General features: G+C 48.8%; 1 protein-coding gene across 4 annotated transcripts in view; it reads left to right on the top strand.

Moving 5' to 3' along the window:
* Positions 1-17270, top strand: part of RASA3 (RAS p21 protein activator 3) — a 398462-nt gene that overhangs the window by 319965 nt on the left and 61227 nt on the right. For 2 of the 4 annotated variants that reach the window (XM_063953391.1, XM_063953390.1), the window contains exon 11: positions 14029-14082. The exons of the other annotated variants lie outside the window; for them this stretch is intronic. In XM_063953391.1, the coding sequence (XP_063809461.1) occupies positions 14029-14082 (54 nt within the window). The remainder of the gene's footprint in view (positions 1-14028; positions 14083-17270) is intronic. 4 annotated transcript variants of the gene reach the window in all.

The following is a 17270-nucleotide window of genomic DNA, read 5'->3' as shown; positions in this document are numbered from 1 at the left end:
CGTGCAGGATGGATTTGCTTCTTAGGCTACTGGACACTAGCTCCAGAGGGACGATCACAGGTACAGCCTGGATGGGTCACCGGAGCCGCGCCGCCGACCCCCTTGCAGATGCCGAAGTAAGAAGAGGTCCAGAAACCGGCGGCTGAAGGCTTTTCAGTCTTCATGAGGTAGCGCACAGCACTGCAGCTGTGCGCCATTGCGCTCAGGCACACTTCACACCGGCGGTCACTGAGGGTGCAGGGCGCTGGGGGGGGCGCCCTGGGCAGCAATGTTAATACCTTTCTGGCTAAAAAGAATACATCACATATAGTCCATGAGGCTATATGGATGTATTTCACCCCTGCCAGGTCTCAGAAAAACCGGGAGAAGAGCCCGCCGGAATAGGGGGCGGGGCCTATCTCCTCAGCACACAGCGCCATTTTCCTACACCGTTCCGCTGCTAGGAAGGCTCCCAGGCTCTCCCCTGCACTGCACTACAGAAACAGGGTAAAAAACAGAGAGGGGGGGAATTTTTTGGCGATATTATATATATTTAAGCAGCTATAAGGAAACAACACTTATATAAGGTTGTTCCTATATAATTATAGCGCTTTGGTGTGTGCTGGCAAACTCTCCCTCTGTCTCCCCAAAGGGGTTCACTACGGCTGGCCGGCGGTCGGGCTCCCGGCGACCAGCATCCCGGCGCCGGGAGCCCGACCGCCGGCTTACCGACAGCTTGGCGAGCGCAAATGAGCCCCTTGCGGGCTCGCTGCGCTCGCCACGCTACGGGCACGGTGGCGCGCTACGCGCGCCACACTATTTTATTCTCCCTCTATGGGGGTCGTGGACCCCCACGAGGGAAAATAATTGTCGGTATTCCGGCTGTCGGGCTCCCGGCGCCGGTATACTGAGCGCCGGGAGCCCGACCGCCGGCAAACAGAAGACCACCCCCCCCAAAGGGCTAGTGGGGTCCTGTCTTCTATCAGAGCATTCCCTGTGTGTCTGCTGTGTGTCGGTACGTGTGTGTCGACATGTATGAGGACGATGTTGGTGTGGAGGCGGAGCAATTGCCGGTAATGGTGATGTCACCCCCTAGGGAGTCGACACCGGAATGGATGGCTTTGTTTATGGAATTACGGGATAATGTCAGCACGCTGCAAAAGTCGGTTGACGACATGAGACGACCGGCAAACCAGTTAGTATCTGTACAGGCGTCTCAAACACCGTCAGGAGCTGTAAAACGCCCTTTGCCTCAGTCGGTCGACACAGACCCAGACACGGACACCGAATCTAGTGTCGACGGTGAAGAAACGAACGTATTTTCCAGTAGGGCCACACGTTATATGATCACGGCAATGAAGGAGGCTTTGCATATCTCTGATACTGCAAGTACCACAAAAAGGGGTATTATGTGGGGTCTGAAAAAACTACCTGTAGTTTTTCCTGAATCAGAGGAATTGAATGACGTGTGTGATGAAGCGTGGGTTACCCCTGATAAAAAACTGCTAATTTCAAAGAAGTTATTGGCGTTATACCCTTTCCCGCCAGAGGTTAGGGCGCGCTGGGAAACACCCCCTAGGGTGGACAAGGCGCTCACACGTTTATCCAAACAAGTGGCGTTACCGTCTCCTGATACGGCCGCCCTCAAGGATCCAGCTGATAGGAGGCTGGAAAATACTCTAAAAAGTATATACACACATACTGGTGTTATACTGCGACCAGCAATCGCCTCAGCCTGGATGTGCAGTGCTGGGGTGGCTTGGTCGGATTCCCTGACTGAAAATATTGATACCCTGGATAGGGACAGTATTTTATTGACTATAGAGCAATTAAAGGATGCATTCCTTTATATGCGAGATGCACAGAGGGATATCTGCACTCTGGCATCAAGAGTAAGTGCGATGTCCATATCTGCCAGAAGAAGTCTATGGACACGACAGTGGTCAGGCGATGCGGATTCCAAACGGCATATGGAAGTATTGCCGTATAAAGGGGAGGAATTATTTGGGGTCGGTCTATCGGATTTGGTAGCCACGGCAACAGCCGGGAAGTCCACCTTTTTACCTCAAGTCCCCTCCCAGCAGAAAAAGACGCAGTCTTTTCAGCCGCAGTCCTTTCGTTCCTATAAGAACAAGCGAGCAAAAGGACATTCATATTTGCCCCGAGGCAAAGGAAAGGGTAAGAGACTGCAGCAAGCAGCCCCTTCCCAGGAGCAGAAGTCCTCCCCGGCTTCTGCAAAGGCCTCAGCATGACGCTGGGACCTTACAAGCGGACTCAGGGGCGGTGGGGGGTCGCCTCAAGAATTTCAGCGCACAGTGGGCTTACTCGCAGGTGGACCCCTGGATCCTGCAGGTAGTATCTCAGGGTTACAGGTTGGAATTCGAGAAGTCTCCCCCTCGCCGGTTCCTAAAATCTGCTTTGCCAACGTCTCCCTCAGACAGGGCGACGGTATTGGAAGCCATTCACAAGCTGTATTCTCAGCAGGTGATAATCAAGGTACCCCTTCTACAACAGGGAAAGGGGTATTACTCCACGCTATTTGTGGTACCGAAGCCGGACGGCTCGGTAAGACCTATTCTAAATCTGAAATCTCTGAACCTGTACATACAAAAATTCAAGTTCAAGATGGAGTCACTCAGAGCAGTGATAGCGAATCTGGAAGAAGGGGATTTTATGGTGTCCTTGGACATCAAGGATGCTTACCTTCATGTCCCAATTTGCCCTTCACACCAAGGGTACCTCAGGTTCGTGGTACAAAACTGTCATTATCAGTTTCAGACGCTGCCGTTTGGATTGTCCACGGCACCCAGGGTCTTTACCAAGGTAATGGCCGAAATGATGATCCTTCTTCGAAGAGAAGGCGTATTAATTATCCCTTACTTGGACGATCTCCTGATAAGGGCAAGATCCAGAGAACAGCTGGAGGTCGGAGTAGCACTAACTCAAGTAGTGCTCCAACAGCACGGGTGGATTCTGAATTTTCCAAAATCCCAACTGATCCCGACGACACGTCTGCTGTTCCTAGGGATGATTCTGGACACTGTTCAGAAAAAGGTATTTCTTCCGGAGGAGAAAGCCAGGGAGTTATCCGAACTCGTCAGGAACCTCCTAAAACCAGGGACAGTGTCTGTGCATCAATGCACAAGAGTCCTGGAAAAAAGGGTCTCTCTGCTATGGTGGTTGCAGAGTGCTCATCTGTTAGAGGGCCGCAGATTCGGCATACAGAACTGGGTCCTAGTGACCACGGATGCCAGCCTGAGAGGCTGGGGAGCGGTCACACAAGGAAGAAACTTCCAGGGCGTGTGGTCAAGCCTGGAAACGTCTCTTCACATAAATATACTGGAACTAAGAGCAATCTACAATGCTCTAAGCCTGGCAAACCCTCTGCTTCAGGGTCAGCCGGTGTTGATCCAGTCGGACAACATCACGGCAGTCGCCCACGTAAACAGACAGGGCGGCACAAGAAGCAGGAGGGCAATGGCAGAGGCTGCAAGGATTCTTCGCTGGGCGGAAAATCATGTGATAGCACTGTCAGCAGTGTTCATCCCGGGAGTGGACAACTGGGAAGCAGACTTCCTCAGCAGACACGATCTTCACCCGGGAGAGTGGGGACTTCATCCAGAAGTCTTCCACATGATTGTAGTCCATTGGGAAAGACCAATGGTGGACATGATGGCGTCCCGCCTCAACAAAAGACTGGACAGGTATTGCGCCAGGTCAAGAGACCCTCAGGCAATAGCTGTGGACGCTCTGGTAACACCATGGGTGTACCAGTCAGTGTATGTGTTTCCTCCTCTGCCTCTCATACCCAAGGTATTGAGAATTATACGGCAAAGGGGAGTAAGAACGATACTAGTGGCTCCGGACTGGCCAAGAAGGACTTGGTACCCGGAACTTCAGGAGATGCTCACGGAAGATCCGTGGCCTCTACCTCTAAGAAGGGATCTGCTTCAGCAGGGACCGTGTCTATTCCAAGACTTACCGCGGCTGCGTTTGACGGCATGGCGGTTGAACGCCGGATCCTAAGGGAAAAAGGCATTCCGGAGGAGGTCATCCCTACCCTGGTCAAAGCCAGGAAGGAGGTGACTGCACAACATTATCACCGCATTTGGAGAAAATATGTTGCATGGTGTGAGGCCAGGAAGGCCCCGACAGAGGAATTTCAACTGGGTCGATTCCTACATTTCCTGCAAACAGGATTTTCTATGGGCCTCAAATTAGGGTCCATTAAGGTTCAAATTTCGGCCCTGTCGATTTTCTTCCAGAAAGAATTGGCTTCAGTTCCTGAAGTCCAGACTTTTGTAAAAGGAGTACTACATATACAGCCCCCGGTTGTGCCCCCAGTGGCACCGTGGGATCTCAATGTAGTTTTGGATTTTCTCAAATCCCATTGGTTTGAGCCACTCAAATCGGTAGATTTGAAATATCTTACATGGAAAGTAACCATGCTACTGGCCCTGGCTTCAGCCAGGAGAGTGTCGGAATTGGCGGCTTTATCGTATAAAAGCCCATATCTGATTTTCCATTCGGACAGGGCAGAATTGAGGTCGCGTCCTCATTTTCTGCCTAAGGTGGTATCAGCGTTTCACCTGAACCAGCCTATTGTGGTGCCTGCGGCTACTAGCGATTTGGAGGATTCCAAGTTGCTGGACGTTGTCAGAGCATTGAAAATATATATTTCAAGGACGGCTGGAGTCAGAAAATCTGACTCGCTGTTTATACTGTATGCACCCAACAAGCTGGGTGCTCCTGCTTCTAAGCAGACGATTGCTCGTTGGATTTGTAGCACAATTCAACTGGCACATTCTGTGGCAGGCCTGCCACAGCCTAAATCTGTCAATGCCCACTCCACAAGGAAGGTGGGCTCATCTTGGGCGGCTGCCCGAGGGGTCTCGGCATTACAACTCTGCCGAGCAGCTACGTGGTCAGGGGAGAACACGTTTGTAAAATTCTACAAATTTGATACCCTGGCTAAGGAGGACCTGGAGTTCTCTCATTCGGTGCTGCAGAGTCATCCGCACTCTCCCGCCCGTTTGGGAGCTTTGGTATAATCCCCATGGTCCTGACGGAGTCCCCAGCATCCACTAGGACGTCAGAGAAAATAAGAATTTACTCACCGGTAATTCTATTTCTCGTAGTCCGTAGTGGATGCTGGGCGCCCATCCCAAGTGCGGATTGTCTGCAATACTTGTACATAGTTATTGTTACAAAAAAATCGGGTTGTTTATTGTTGTGAGCCATCTTTTCAGAGGCTCCTACGTTATCATACTGTTAACTGGGTTCAGATCACAAGTTGTACGGTGTGATTGGTGTGGCTGGTATGAGTCTTACCCGGGATTCAAAATCCTTCCTTATTGTGTACGCTCGTCCGGGCACAGTATCCTAACTGAGGCTTGGAGGAGGGTCATAGGGGGAGGAGCCAGTACACACCACCTAGTGGTCAAACTTTTAAATTTTGTGCCCTGTCTCCTGCGGAGCCGCTATTCCCCCATGGTCCTGACGGAGTCCCCAGCATCCACTACGGACTACGAGAAATAGAATTACCGGTGAGTAAATTCTTATTTTTGTGTAACATGACCAGGAACACCAATTAGTGCACTGTGTTCCCTTGCAGGGCTCACTTCGCTGGCCATGTTGCATCAAGGTGCATCGCTACATTCTGCACAGGTCACTATTCCCAATCGTAGTCCATGTGGATGGTAAACTATGAATAAAGTAAAAATCACATTTAAAAAAAAAAAGCCATGTCGACCTTTCCATGTGTCGACCTGTCCCACATAGACCTTTTTCCTATGTCAACCGTATCCATGTTGACCTAATCCATGTTGACCTACCATCTGGATACCATTTATAGCACCGTACAGTACTAGGATCCGAAAATCTTTTAAAGAAGAACTAGTGCATGCTAAACACATTTGTCAGTAGCTCAGTCCATCTTTACAGCTGGTAGAACCAAGACCCAGGGCACTGGAATTGCTGGAGCTGCCCTCCCCAATTGACAAGCAGCTGATTGGGCCACTGCCATTGTTTACTCATGCTGTACCATCAGTAAGCATTCAGCCCGCGTACTAATACTGTAGTTGGAGGAAAAGGATTTAATGGCAAAAAATGTTGTTTCTGCTGCAGGGTACACTGGGCTCCACAAGGATGGACAATGGGGGTGTAGAGTAGGATCTTGATCCGAGGCACCAACAGGCTCAAAGCTTTGACTGTTCCCAGAATGCACAGCGCCGCCTCCTCTATAACCCCGCCTCCCTGCACAGGAGCTCAGTTTTGTAGTTGGTGCTGCAGTAAGCAGACACATAACAGGGGACTGCTCCAGGCAGCCGTAAGAAGAGCTTTTTTTGAAGAAAAAGGTGAAGACTTCAAGGGCAGCAGCGGTGGTAAATGTTAGAAGACATTCACTGCTGCAGCTCCAGCTCTCCCGAGCCCTGGTTGCCGGGTAACTACAGCAGGAGGCTCCGGTTTTCTTCACGTCAGGCACACACGACGGGGGCTCTCCAGGATCGCGTGGCCGCGCTTCGGGAGGTGGTGAGTGGGTCCTGCTTGCGGGACCCGGTCTTTATCGCGATCCGGCGCGGTCAGTTGGAGGCGGGGCGCGCGCGCTGGCGGTGGACACTGTGGCAGTACAGGCGATCCCACTAGATCACCAGGGCATGGGTGCAGGTCAGGTTTTCTCTCTAAACCATTTTCAGTAGCCCACAGTACCCGGTGGTTTTGCCAGCAGGGGGATAAGGCTTAGACCTGAAGCCCCTCACCCAGCCCCAGGGCGCCATTTCCCGCAAATGTTCACGCCCTGGAGCTGCATATCTGTCTCTCCCTCACTGCCTGTCTGTGTCTGGGCGCCATTATCCCTCAGCTTCACTGTTACTGGGACTGCTTGGGCAAATCCTCCTATGTAAAGCCGCCTGGTTGTCAGTGCTGTGACTTTACATGACACTCAAGTATTCTACCTGCCATTTTAGACAGTGATAGTTAAGAAAGAGTGCATTTAGTCAGGGTTTTCTAGTACAATTACCCTGTGATATACATCCAGTTCTTACTGTGCAGTGTTATATCTATTGACTATATAGCTATATATATATATATCTATATATATCTATCTATACATATCTATCTATCTATATATATCTATATACACTGCTAAAAAAAATAAAGGGAACACTAAAATAACACATCCTAGATCTGAATGAATGAAATATTCTTATTAAATACTTTGTTCTTTACATAGTTGAATGTGCTGACAACAAAATCACCCAAAAATTATCAATGGAAATCAAATGTATTAACCCATGGAGGTCTGGATTTGGAGTCACCCTCAATATTAAAGTGGAAAAACACACTACAGGCTGATCCAACTTTGATGTAATGTCCTTAAAACAAGTCAAAATGAGGCTCAGTAGTGTGTGTGGCCTCCTCTCTCTCTCTCTCTCTCTCTCTCTCTCTCTCTCTCTCTCTCTCTCTCTCTCTCTCTCTCTCTCTCTCTCTATATATATATATATATATATATATATATATATATATATATATATATATATATATATAAATAAGCTAGTCCAGTGCAGTATTATTGTTAGTAATAACTTCTGCATTGTACAAACTGTGACCATCTGTGTGTGCATTAGATAGCTGAGTGGTGTCCATTTCGTGTCTTTCACTCAACTTGCTATCCCTATATTCTATAACCTGAGGGGGCTTGGTGCGTCAGGTTTTATATTGATATAGGATTTTCACAAAGATATACTTTAATACGTATTTTTCTCTGTGATTTAGGGGGTAATTCCAAGTTGCAGGATTTTTTTTTAGCAGGTGGGGAAAACCATGTGCACTACAGGGGAGGCAGATATAACGTGCAGAGAGAATTAGATTTGGGTGGGTTATTTTATTTCTGTGCAGGGTAAATACTGGCTGCTTTATTTTTACACTGCAAATTAGATTGCAGATTGAACACACCACACCCAAATCTAACTCTCTCTGCACATGTTATATCTGCTTCCCCTGCAGTGCACATGGTTTTGCCCAACTGCTAAAAAAAAAATCCTGCTGCAGTCAACTTGGAATTACCCCCTTCGTCACCATATCTCTCCTTTATCTCTGCTAGTGCTGACTACACTGCGCAGGGGTTTGGGTAAGAGGTATTGTGCTGCTGCCAATTGTACTGTGTTACCTGATACTGCAAGTTATATCATGTCTGCTTCTGAGGGTAACGGTTCTGGGGCTGAACACACTGCCGGTGTTGCTGAAGCCACAGATCCCTATGAGGGGAATATAGCAGCTGTGGGCTCTGGTTCTGGGGGCTCCTTGCTCCCCAGTGAGACTGTGGCAATGGAGGTACATAATGACCCACCGTGGGCCGCTTTTTCCACGCTTCTGCATACGCTAGTTCATAAACTAACACCCCCTATGGGACCCCCAATGCCGGTACAACCGTATGTGGTCCCTGCAGCTAACCCGCTGTGGGCGGACGATTTATCTGCTCAACTGAAGAAGTTGAACCAGTCCCTGACTACAAAAAAGTCTGACCATCGCTCGCCTAAGTCCAAGGGGTCCTCTAAGCGAGCTCTTATCTCCTCACAATCCACTACTGACACCTCGTTTGATGAAGATGGCACTTACACTGACCCCACAGATTCTGACTCAGATACTGCTGATGGGGAGGGTAGTTCACATGTGGATGTTCCTGATCTTTTGGAGGCTATTAAATAAATTTTACAGATTACGGATGATTCCGAGCCATCAGTCCCTCCTAAGAAACCAGATAGGTTCAAGCGTCCGAAGGTGGTTAAACAAGTTTTACCTCACTCTGACCACCTAGTGGATATACGTCAGGAACCCTGGGAAAACCCGGGTACGAAATTTGTGCCTCAAAAGAAGATGCTGGCTCACTATCCCCTCGCTCCAGAGCTGTCTAAGAATTGGGAAAAACCTCCTCCAGTAGACTCACATGTGGCTAGGATGGTGGTTTCCTCAGCTCTGCCTGTCACTACCGTCACGTCTCTAAAAGAGCCTACGGATAAACGTGTGGAGGGTTGTCTTAAAGTGATTTACACCCTCACGGGTGCTGCACAAAGGCCCACTATTGCAGCAACATGGGCTGCAGAGGCTATTGAAGCATGGGCCTTGGAGTTAGAAGCTGAAATTTCTTCTGACCATGCTAGACAATGCTTGTCATATATTGTCACAGCTTCTCGCTATATTAAAGAGGCGGCTTCTGATGCCGGTATCCTAACAGCCAAGGCCTCTACTACGTCAGTCCTGGCTCGCCGGATATTGTGGCTGAGAGCCTGGTCTGTGGATCTGGACTCTAGAAAAACCCTGGAGGTACTCCCTTTCAAGGGAGATATTCTGTTTGGGGAGGACTTAAATAAGATAGTGGCTGACTTGGCTACTGCCAAAACTGCCTGTCTGCCAAGTACCGCTCTTTCTGTGTCGAAGGCTAAAGGTACTTCCTTTCACCCCTTTCATCCTTCAGGTAAAGAAAAAGGTCAGGCGTACAACAAGCAGGCCTGCACTTCCAAACCTGGTAAGCCAAAGCCAAAAAGAGCCTGGGCGGCCCGTCAGCCAGCTTCCAAGGCCGATAAGCCTGCCGCATGACGGGGCGGGCCTCCCCCTGGGGGATCCCAGGGTGGGGGGGCCGGCTTCTAGGGTATACCCAGGAATGGTTGAAAACCACTTCAGATGCCTGGGTACGGGAAGTCGTCACTCGAGGTTACGCCATAACCTTCAAAAACCGACTCCCTCATCGATTTTGCCAGACAGACGTCTCGTCGGACCAGACAAAGGCAAACACTCTGCATTCGGTGGTACAGACCCTCCTGGATACAGGAGTTTGTAGTACAGGTGCCTCTTGCGCAGAGGAGCCGGGGGTACTATTCTCCGCTGTTTCTAGTCCCGAAACCGAATGGGTCCTCTCGGCCCATTCTCAACCTCAAGGCATTGAACAAGTTTGTGAAAGTTTCCAAGTTCCGTATGGAAACCCTTCGCTCTATAGTTCTGGCTTTGGAACCTGGGGACTACATGGTCTCCCTGGACATACAGGATGCTTACCTGCATATTCCTATAGCAGCGTCACATCAGCAATACCTGAGGTTTGCTATTGGCAACCTCCATTACCAGTTTCGGCATTACCTTTTGGTTCAACAACGGCTCCGCGAGTCTTCACCAAAGTAATGGCGGTGATGACGGTGGTACTCCGCCGTCAAGGTATCAGGATACTGCCGTATCTGGATGACTTGTAAATCCTGGCAAATTCCCCAGAACTTCTTCTACGTCATCATTATATGACATGACGGTCCGGTTTCTACAAGCCCACGGGTGGCTCATCAACTGGAAGAAATCCTCCCTGATCCCTGCTCAGAGCATGGTGCATCTGGGAGCGCTATTGGACACTCACAACCAGAGGTTGTTCTTGTGTCAGGAGAAAGTCCTGAAGCTTCAGGACAGTATTCGTCGCTTCCTTTCTCGTCCGCAAGTGTCGATACAGTCGGCGATGCAGGTGCTGGGCCTCATGGTATCAGCATTCGACATGGTGGAGTATGCTCAATTCCATTCTCGCCCCCTCCAGAGGCTGATTCTAGCCAAGTGGGGACGGCCTGCCTCACCGGATCAGGTCTCAAATGATCTCTTTGACTCCGGAGGTCCGTCTGTCGCTGCTCTGGTGGCTCCAGGACCAACAATTGAGCAGGGGCCGTCCCCTCTTGATATCCAACTGGGTCTTGTTGACGACAGATGCCAGTCTAAGAGGTTGGGGAGCGGTCCTGGAGCAACACTCCCTTCCGGGTCGGTGGACCAGGGAGAGTCCCTCCTCTCAATCAATATTCTGGAATTGCGGGTGGTCTTCAATGCATTGAACCTAGCCCAGCATTTAATTCACAACCGTCCTGTTCAAGTGCAGTCGGACAACGCCACCACAGTGGCTTACATAAATCATCAAGGCGGCACTCGATGCCGTCTAGCAATGAAGGAAGTCTCACGGATTCTACATTGGGCGGAACGCCATCTACCGGCCATATCGGCAATCTTCATTCCGGGAGTCCTGAATTGGGAAGCGGACTTTCTCAGTCGTCAGGACGTGCATGCCGGCGAGTGGGGCCTCCATCCAGAAGTGTTTCAACTCCTAGTGGAAAAGTGGGGTCTTCCAGACGTAGCTCTGATGGCGTCTTGACACAATCACAAGGTTCCGGTCTTCGGAGCAAGGACAACGGATCCTCAAGCAGCATTCGTTGAAGCGCTGGCGGTGCCGTGGAGGTTTCGGCTGCCGTACGTGTTCCCTCCGGTGTCACTCCTGCCCAGAGTAATTCGGAAGTTCAAGCAAGAAAAAGGAATTCTGCTTCTCATAGCTCCAGCGTGGCCCAGACGGCATTGGTTCTCAGACCTGCAGGGCCTATCGTCAGAGCGTCCAATTCTACTTCCACAACGCCCAGACCTCCTCTTTCAGGGCCCCTGTGTCTACCAGGACCTAGCCCGGCTGTCTTTGACGGCATGGCTCTTGAAGTTTCCGTCTTGAGGGCTAAGGGTTTTTCTGAGGAGGTCATTAAAACTATGTTGCGGGCCCGGAAACCGGCTTCTGCCCGGATTTACCATAGGGTCTGGCATTCCTACTTTGTTTGGTGCGCATCTAACAATTACGGCGCTTCCAAATTTAGTACAGCAAAACTTTTGGCTTTTCTGCAGCAGGGCCTGGATTTAGGCCTGCGTCTGGCCTCCCTCAAGGTTCAAATATCTGCGTTGTCTGTGTGGTTTCAGAGAAAAATTGCGACTTTACCTGATGTTCATACATTCACTCAGGGTGTGTTGCGTATCCAACCTCCCTATGTCCCGCCTGTGGCTCCTTGCGACTTGGTGGTTTTGGAGGCGTTGCAGGAGCCTCCGTTTGAACCCCTTGGTTCAGCTGATCTTAAGTGGCTTTCCGTTAAGGTGGTGTTCTTGCTGGCTATTGCTTCTGCTAGAAGATTATCAGATTTGGGTGCCCTTTCCTGTAGTTCTCCATATCTGATTTTTCACCGTGACCGGGCGGTACTTTGGACTCATCCCAGTTATTTACCGAAGGTGGTTTCCTCGTTCCACCTTAATCAGGAGATTGTGGTTCCGGCCTTTGTCTCTCCTGACTTGTCTTCCAAAGAGCGGTCTTTGGATGTGGTACGGGCTCTCCGTATCTATGTGAAGAGAACTGCTTCTATTCGAAAATCTGATTCTTTCTTTGTTTTGTTTGGATTTCACAAACGTGGCTGGCCTGCTCACAAGCAGACCCTGGCCAGGTGGATTAGAATGGTGATTGCACATGCTTATGTGAAGGCTGGTCTGTCAGCTCCTACTCACATTACAACCCATTCTACTCTGTCTGCTGGACCTTCTCGGGCGGCCCAACGTGGTGCGACCCTTGACCAATTGTGCAAGGCGGCTACGTGGTCCTCCGTGAACACGTTCATAAGGTTTTATGCCTTCGATACTGCCGCTTCCCAGGATGCTTCCTTTGGACGCTGGGTTCTTGTGCCCGCTACAGTGCATCCCCTCCCATAAGGAACTGCTTTAGGACATCCCCATTGTCCATCCTTGTGGAGCCCAGTGTACCCCGCAGCAGAAAATTAGTTTTATGGTAAGAACTTACCGTTGTTAAAACTCTTTCTGCGAGGTACACTGGGCTCCACAAGGCGCCCACCCCGACGCACTTAGCTTCTTTGGGTTGGTATGGCATTAGCCGCTGACACTTCTCCTGTCGTGAGTGTGTGGTGTATGTGGCTACTAGCCGTTGTCGTCTGTTTTCCTGCTACTACATTGGGCTGGTTAACTAAAAACTGAGCTCCTGTGCAGGGAGGAGGGTTATAGAGGAGGCGGCGCTGTGCATTCTGGGAACAGTCAAAGCTTTGAGCCTGTTGGTGCCTAGGATCAAGATCCTACTTTACACCCCCATTGTCCATCCTTGTGGAGCCCAGTGTACCTCGCAGAAAGAGTTTTAACAACGGTAAGTTCTTACCATAAAACTCGTTATTTTCCTGGAGATCCCATTTACAACAAACCAGAGCTTATAAAATGAGTGAGGTCTACTTCTGTTTTACCTGTTTTATAATTCTGGGCCTAATTCAGACCCTGTCGCTGTTGTGCAAAAATCACTATGAAGCTGTTTTTGCTCCGGTACGTGCATGTGCAAGGTCCTAAACTGCATTCTCTTCAGATCGCAGTTTAAGACCTGGAGGGGGACGGGGCGTTTAAGGGGTGAGGTCCGGACAACTTAGGAAACGGACTGTTTCTGGGGCTGGTGGCAGCGGCTGCATGATGTCACACGCAGCCACTGCGACCCTTAACATGGTGGATAGCCGTCTGACTTCGCAGTTAGGCTGCGTAGGCAGAGGGCTACTCGAAACATGCAAAAGCATCCCACTATGCGATGCTTTTGCATATCTGCGAAGGGGGGGCTAGATCCGGCATGTGGGGCCGACTTGCCATGTGCTGGGCATTCCCCCGCATGTCAAAGAATTTGATCGTAGATGTGCGTATTTTTGCACATCTACAATCAGATCTGAATTACCCTTTTGTAATGGGAATTGCTTGTGAGGACCTGAAATATGAAAGTACTCTGTAGAAGTTGATGGGAGCAGTGTCACCACCTACTGCTGTTTTCACCTATCTCCACGGCGTGTTTGTTGTCTTGCAGATCTTTGTTCAAAATATTATACTCTGCTGTCCATGCATTTAATGGGGTTCTCTAAACATCCTTATAAATTCATTTATATTCTAAATTTGCCTATGTTCAAAGCAAATCTGCTTTCAATCATTTTCTGTACAGATGAAAGGTTTGGTATGGCTACCTTACACCTTGGTATGGCTACTTTGCATATCCTTTGTGTCATCTGAGGAAGACTTTGGGGTAGATTTACTAAAGCTTAAAATATTAAAAGTGGTGGTGTAGCAACCAATCAGTTTCTAGCTATCATTTGTATATTGCATCCAAGAAAATGATAAACAGAATCTGATTGGTTGCTATAGACAACACCTCCACTTGTCTGTTGTAGACGCTTCAGTAACACTACCCCTTTGTCATTACTTCCACAGGGTATGTCTCCGACAAAGATATTGAAACTCTCGGATCCAAGTACATCTTCACTGGTAGTAACTATTTACAACAACTTTTGTCTACACTTCAACCAACAACATTTAACCATGTTTGAATTTAGTCACAAGCCATCCTTAGTGTGGGCCAGTGTCAAAACTCCTTTTATGCTACATCTTTGGCTCTACCTTGATATATTCTCTTACAGACATATACAGATCCCAAATGTTCTGAAGAGGTTTCCCTGTTCTTCGGGCTACTGCATTCTTTATTGTTGTGTTTGGAATCCCTTCCTATCTATGCAGTTTACATTTATTTCTTATACATTGTAAACACTTGGTAAAACCTGTTAAAGATTTTTAAAAAAATGCGTTTCAATAAGACTTATTTACAAAGCACAAGAAATGCAGACCCAAGTGCCAATTCTTGTCCCACCTATCACAGGTAAGGAGCAGACCTACGTCCTGCTCCTAGGGACTGCCCCAGAATTCTGTCTGCACCTAACTTTGTGGGTATTATGATCCACCTGTACATTTGCATGGCGAAAACATAAAACACTGTTACATTCATGTGAAACTTTTGCAGTTCTTCTCCTAAATTACTGCCTAATATATCCTTATTTATATATTACATTGAGGTTTGTGTGACATTGGACGGTTTTAATGACAGGTGCAACTGTTGTGTGTTTGAATTATTACATTACCTAGAAATCCACTTTACAAAAGTAACTGAAGTGAGGGGCAAGGTAGATCACAGTCAACATCTAGAATATGCCCTGACCCCAAGCCACCTTATAGGAGAAAGGCTGCATGCCGTCTGGCAATCGGGGATCTCACCATAAATACACACATTTATTTATTTATTAACAGTTTCTTATATAGCGCAGCAAATTCCGTTGCGCTTTACAGTTGGAAATAACAATGATATAACAAAACAATGATATAACAAAACTTGGCAATAACAGACAGTCATAGAGGTAGGAAGTCTCTGCTCGCAAGCTTACAATCTATAGGGAACTAGCACCTATTCTTATGTATCCATGCCTATCTATTGCATAGTGGTCCACCAGATTGCAAAGGTTCTTGGTGGGCTGTATGATATGGTCATACAGCAATGATGAACCGGGGTCGAGAGGAAGGATGAGAAGACATGTGAGGATATGTGTGGATTGTGCAGAGTGGATACAATTTGATAGGAAGGTTTATGAAAGTTATGTGGGCGGATCTGGAATTTGATTCTCTTAAGTTGAAATAATATTTCTCTAACGTCCTAAGTGGATGCTGGGGACTCCGTAAGGACCATGGGGAATAGCGGCTCCGCAGGAGACTGGGCACATCTAAAGAAAGCTTTAGGACTATGTGGTGTGCACTGGCTCCTCCCCCTATGACCCTCCTCCAAGCCTCAGTTAGATCTCTGTGCCCGAACGAGAAGGGTGCACACTAGGGGCTCTCCTGAGCTTCTTAGTGAAAGTTTTAGTTTAGGTTTTTTATTTTCAGTGAGACCTGCTGGCAACAGGCTCACTGCATCGAGGGACTAAGGGGAGAAGAAGCGAACTCACCTGCGTGCAGAGTGGATTGGGCTTCTTAGGCTACTGGACATTAGCTCCAGAGGGACGATCACAGGCCCAGCCTGGATGGGTCCCAGAGCCGCGCCGCCGGCCCCCTTACAGAGCCAGAAGGCAGAAGAGGTCCGGAAAATCGGCGGCAGAAGACGTCCTGTCTTCAACAAGGTAGCGCACAGCACTGCAGCTGTGCGCCATTGCTCTCAGCACACTTCACACTCCGGTCACTGAGGGTGCAGGGCGCTGGGGGGGAGCGCCCTGAGACGCAATAATAAACACCTTGGATGGCAAAAGAATGCATCACATATAGCTCCTGGGCTATATGGATGCATTTAACCGCTGCCAAAATACATAGAAAAACGGGAGATAAGGCCGCCGATAAGGGGGCGGAGCCTATCTCCTCAGCACACTGGCGCCATTTTCCCTCACAGCTCCGTTGGAGGGAAGCTCCCTGTCTCTCCCCTGCAGTCACTACACTACAGAAAGGGTTAAAAAAAGAGAGGGGGGGCACTAATTACGCGCAGTATTAAATAAAACAGCAGCTATAAGGGGAAAAACACTTATATAAGGTTATCCCTGTATATATATAGCGCTCTGGTGTGTGCTGGCAAACTCTCACTCTGTCTCCCCAAAGGGCTAGTGGGGTCCTGTCCTCTATCAGAGCATTCCCTGTGTGTGTGCTGTATGTCTATACATTTGTGTCGACATGTATGAGGAGAAAAATGATGTGGAGACGGAGCAGATTGCCTGTAATAGTGATGTCACCCCCTAGGGGGTCGACACCTGAGTGGATGAACTGTTGGAAGGAATTACATGACAGTGTCAGCTCTGTATAAAAGACAGTGGTTGACATGAGACAGCCGGCTACTCAGCTTGGGCCTGTCCAGACGTCTCATAGGCCGTCAGGGGCTCTAAAGCGCCCGTTACCTCAGATGGCAGTTATAGACGCCGACACGGATACTGACTCCAGTGTCGACGGTGAAGAGACAAATGTGACTTCCAGTAGGGCCACACGTTACATGATTGAGGCAATGAAAAATGTTTTACACATTTCTGATAATACGAGTACCACCAAAAAGGGGTATTATGTTCGGTGAGGAAAAACTACCTGTAGTTTTCCTGAATCTGAGAAATTAAATGAGGTGTGTGATGATGCGTGGTTTCCCCCCGATAACAACTGATAATTTCTAAAATGTTATTGGCATTATATCCTTTCCCGCCAGAGGTTAGGGTGCGTTGGGAAACACCCCCTAGGGGGGATAAAGCGCTCACACACTTGTACGGGCTCTACCCTCTCCTGAGATGGCCGCCCTTAAGGATCCTGCTGATAGAAAGCAGGAGGGTATCCTAAAATGTATTTACACACATACTGGTGTTATACTGCGACCAGCAATCGCCTCAGCCTGGATGTGCAGTGCTGGGTTGGCGTGGTCGGATTCCCTGACTGAAAATATTGATACCCTAGATAGGGACAGTATATTATTGCCTATAGAGCATTTAAAAGATGCATTTCTATATATGCGTGATGCACAGCGGAATATTTGCCGACTGGCATCAAGTCTAAGTGCGTTGTTCATTTCTACCAGTAGAGGGTTATGGACACGTCCGTGGTCAGGTGATGCGTATTCCAAACGGCATTTGGAAGTATTGCCTTATTAAAGGGAGGAGTTATTTGGGGTCGGT

This window comes from Pseudophryne corroboree, chromosome 2 (genome assembly GCF_028390025.1).
Source record: "Pseudophryne corroboree isolate aPseCor3 chromosome 2, aPseCor3.hap2, whole genome shotgun sequence".
Lineage (NCBI taxonomy): Eukaryota > Metazoa > Chordata > Amphibia > Anura > Myobatrachidae > Pseudophryne > Pseudophryne corroboree.
This window is presented reverse-complemented; position numbering and strand designations above follow the sequence as displayed.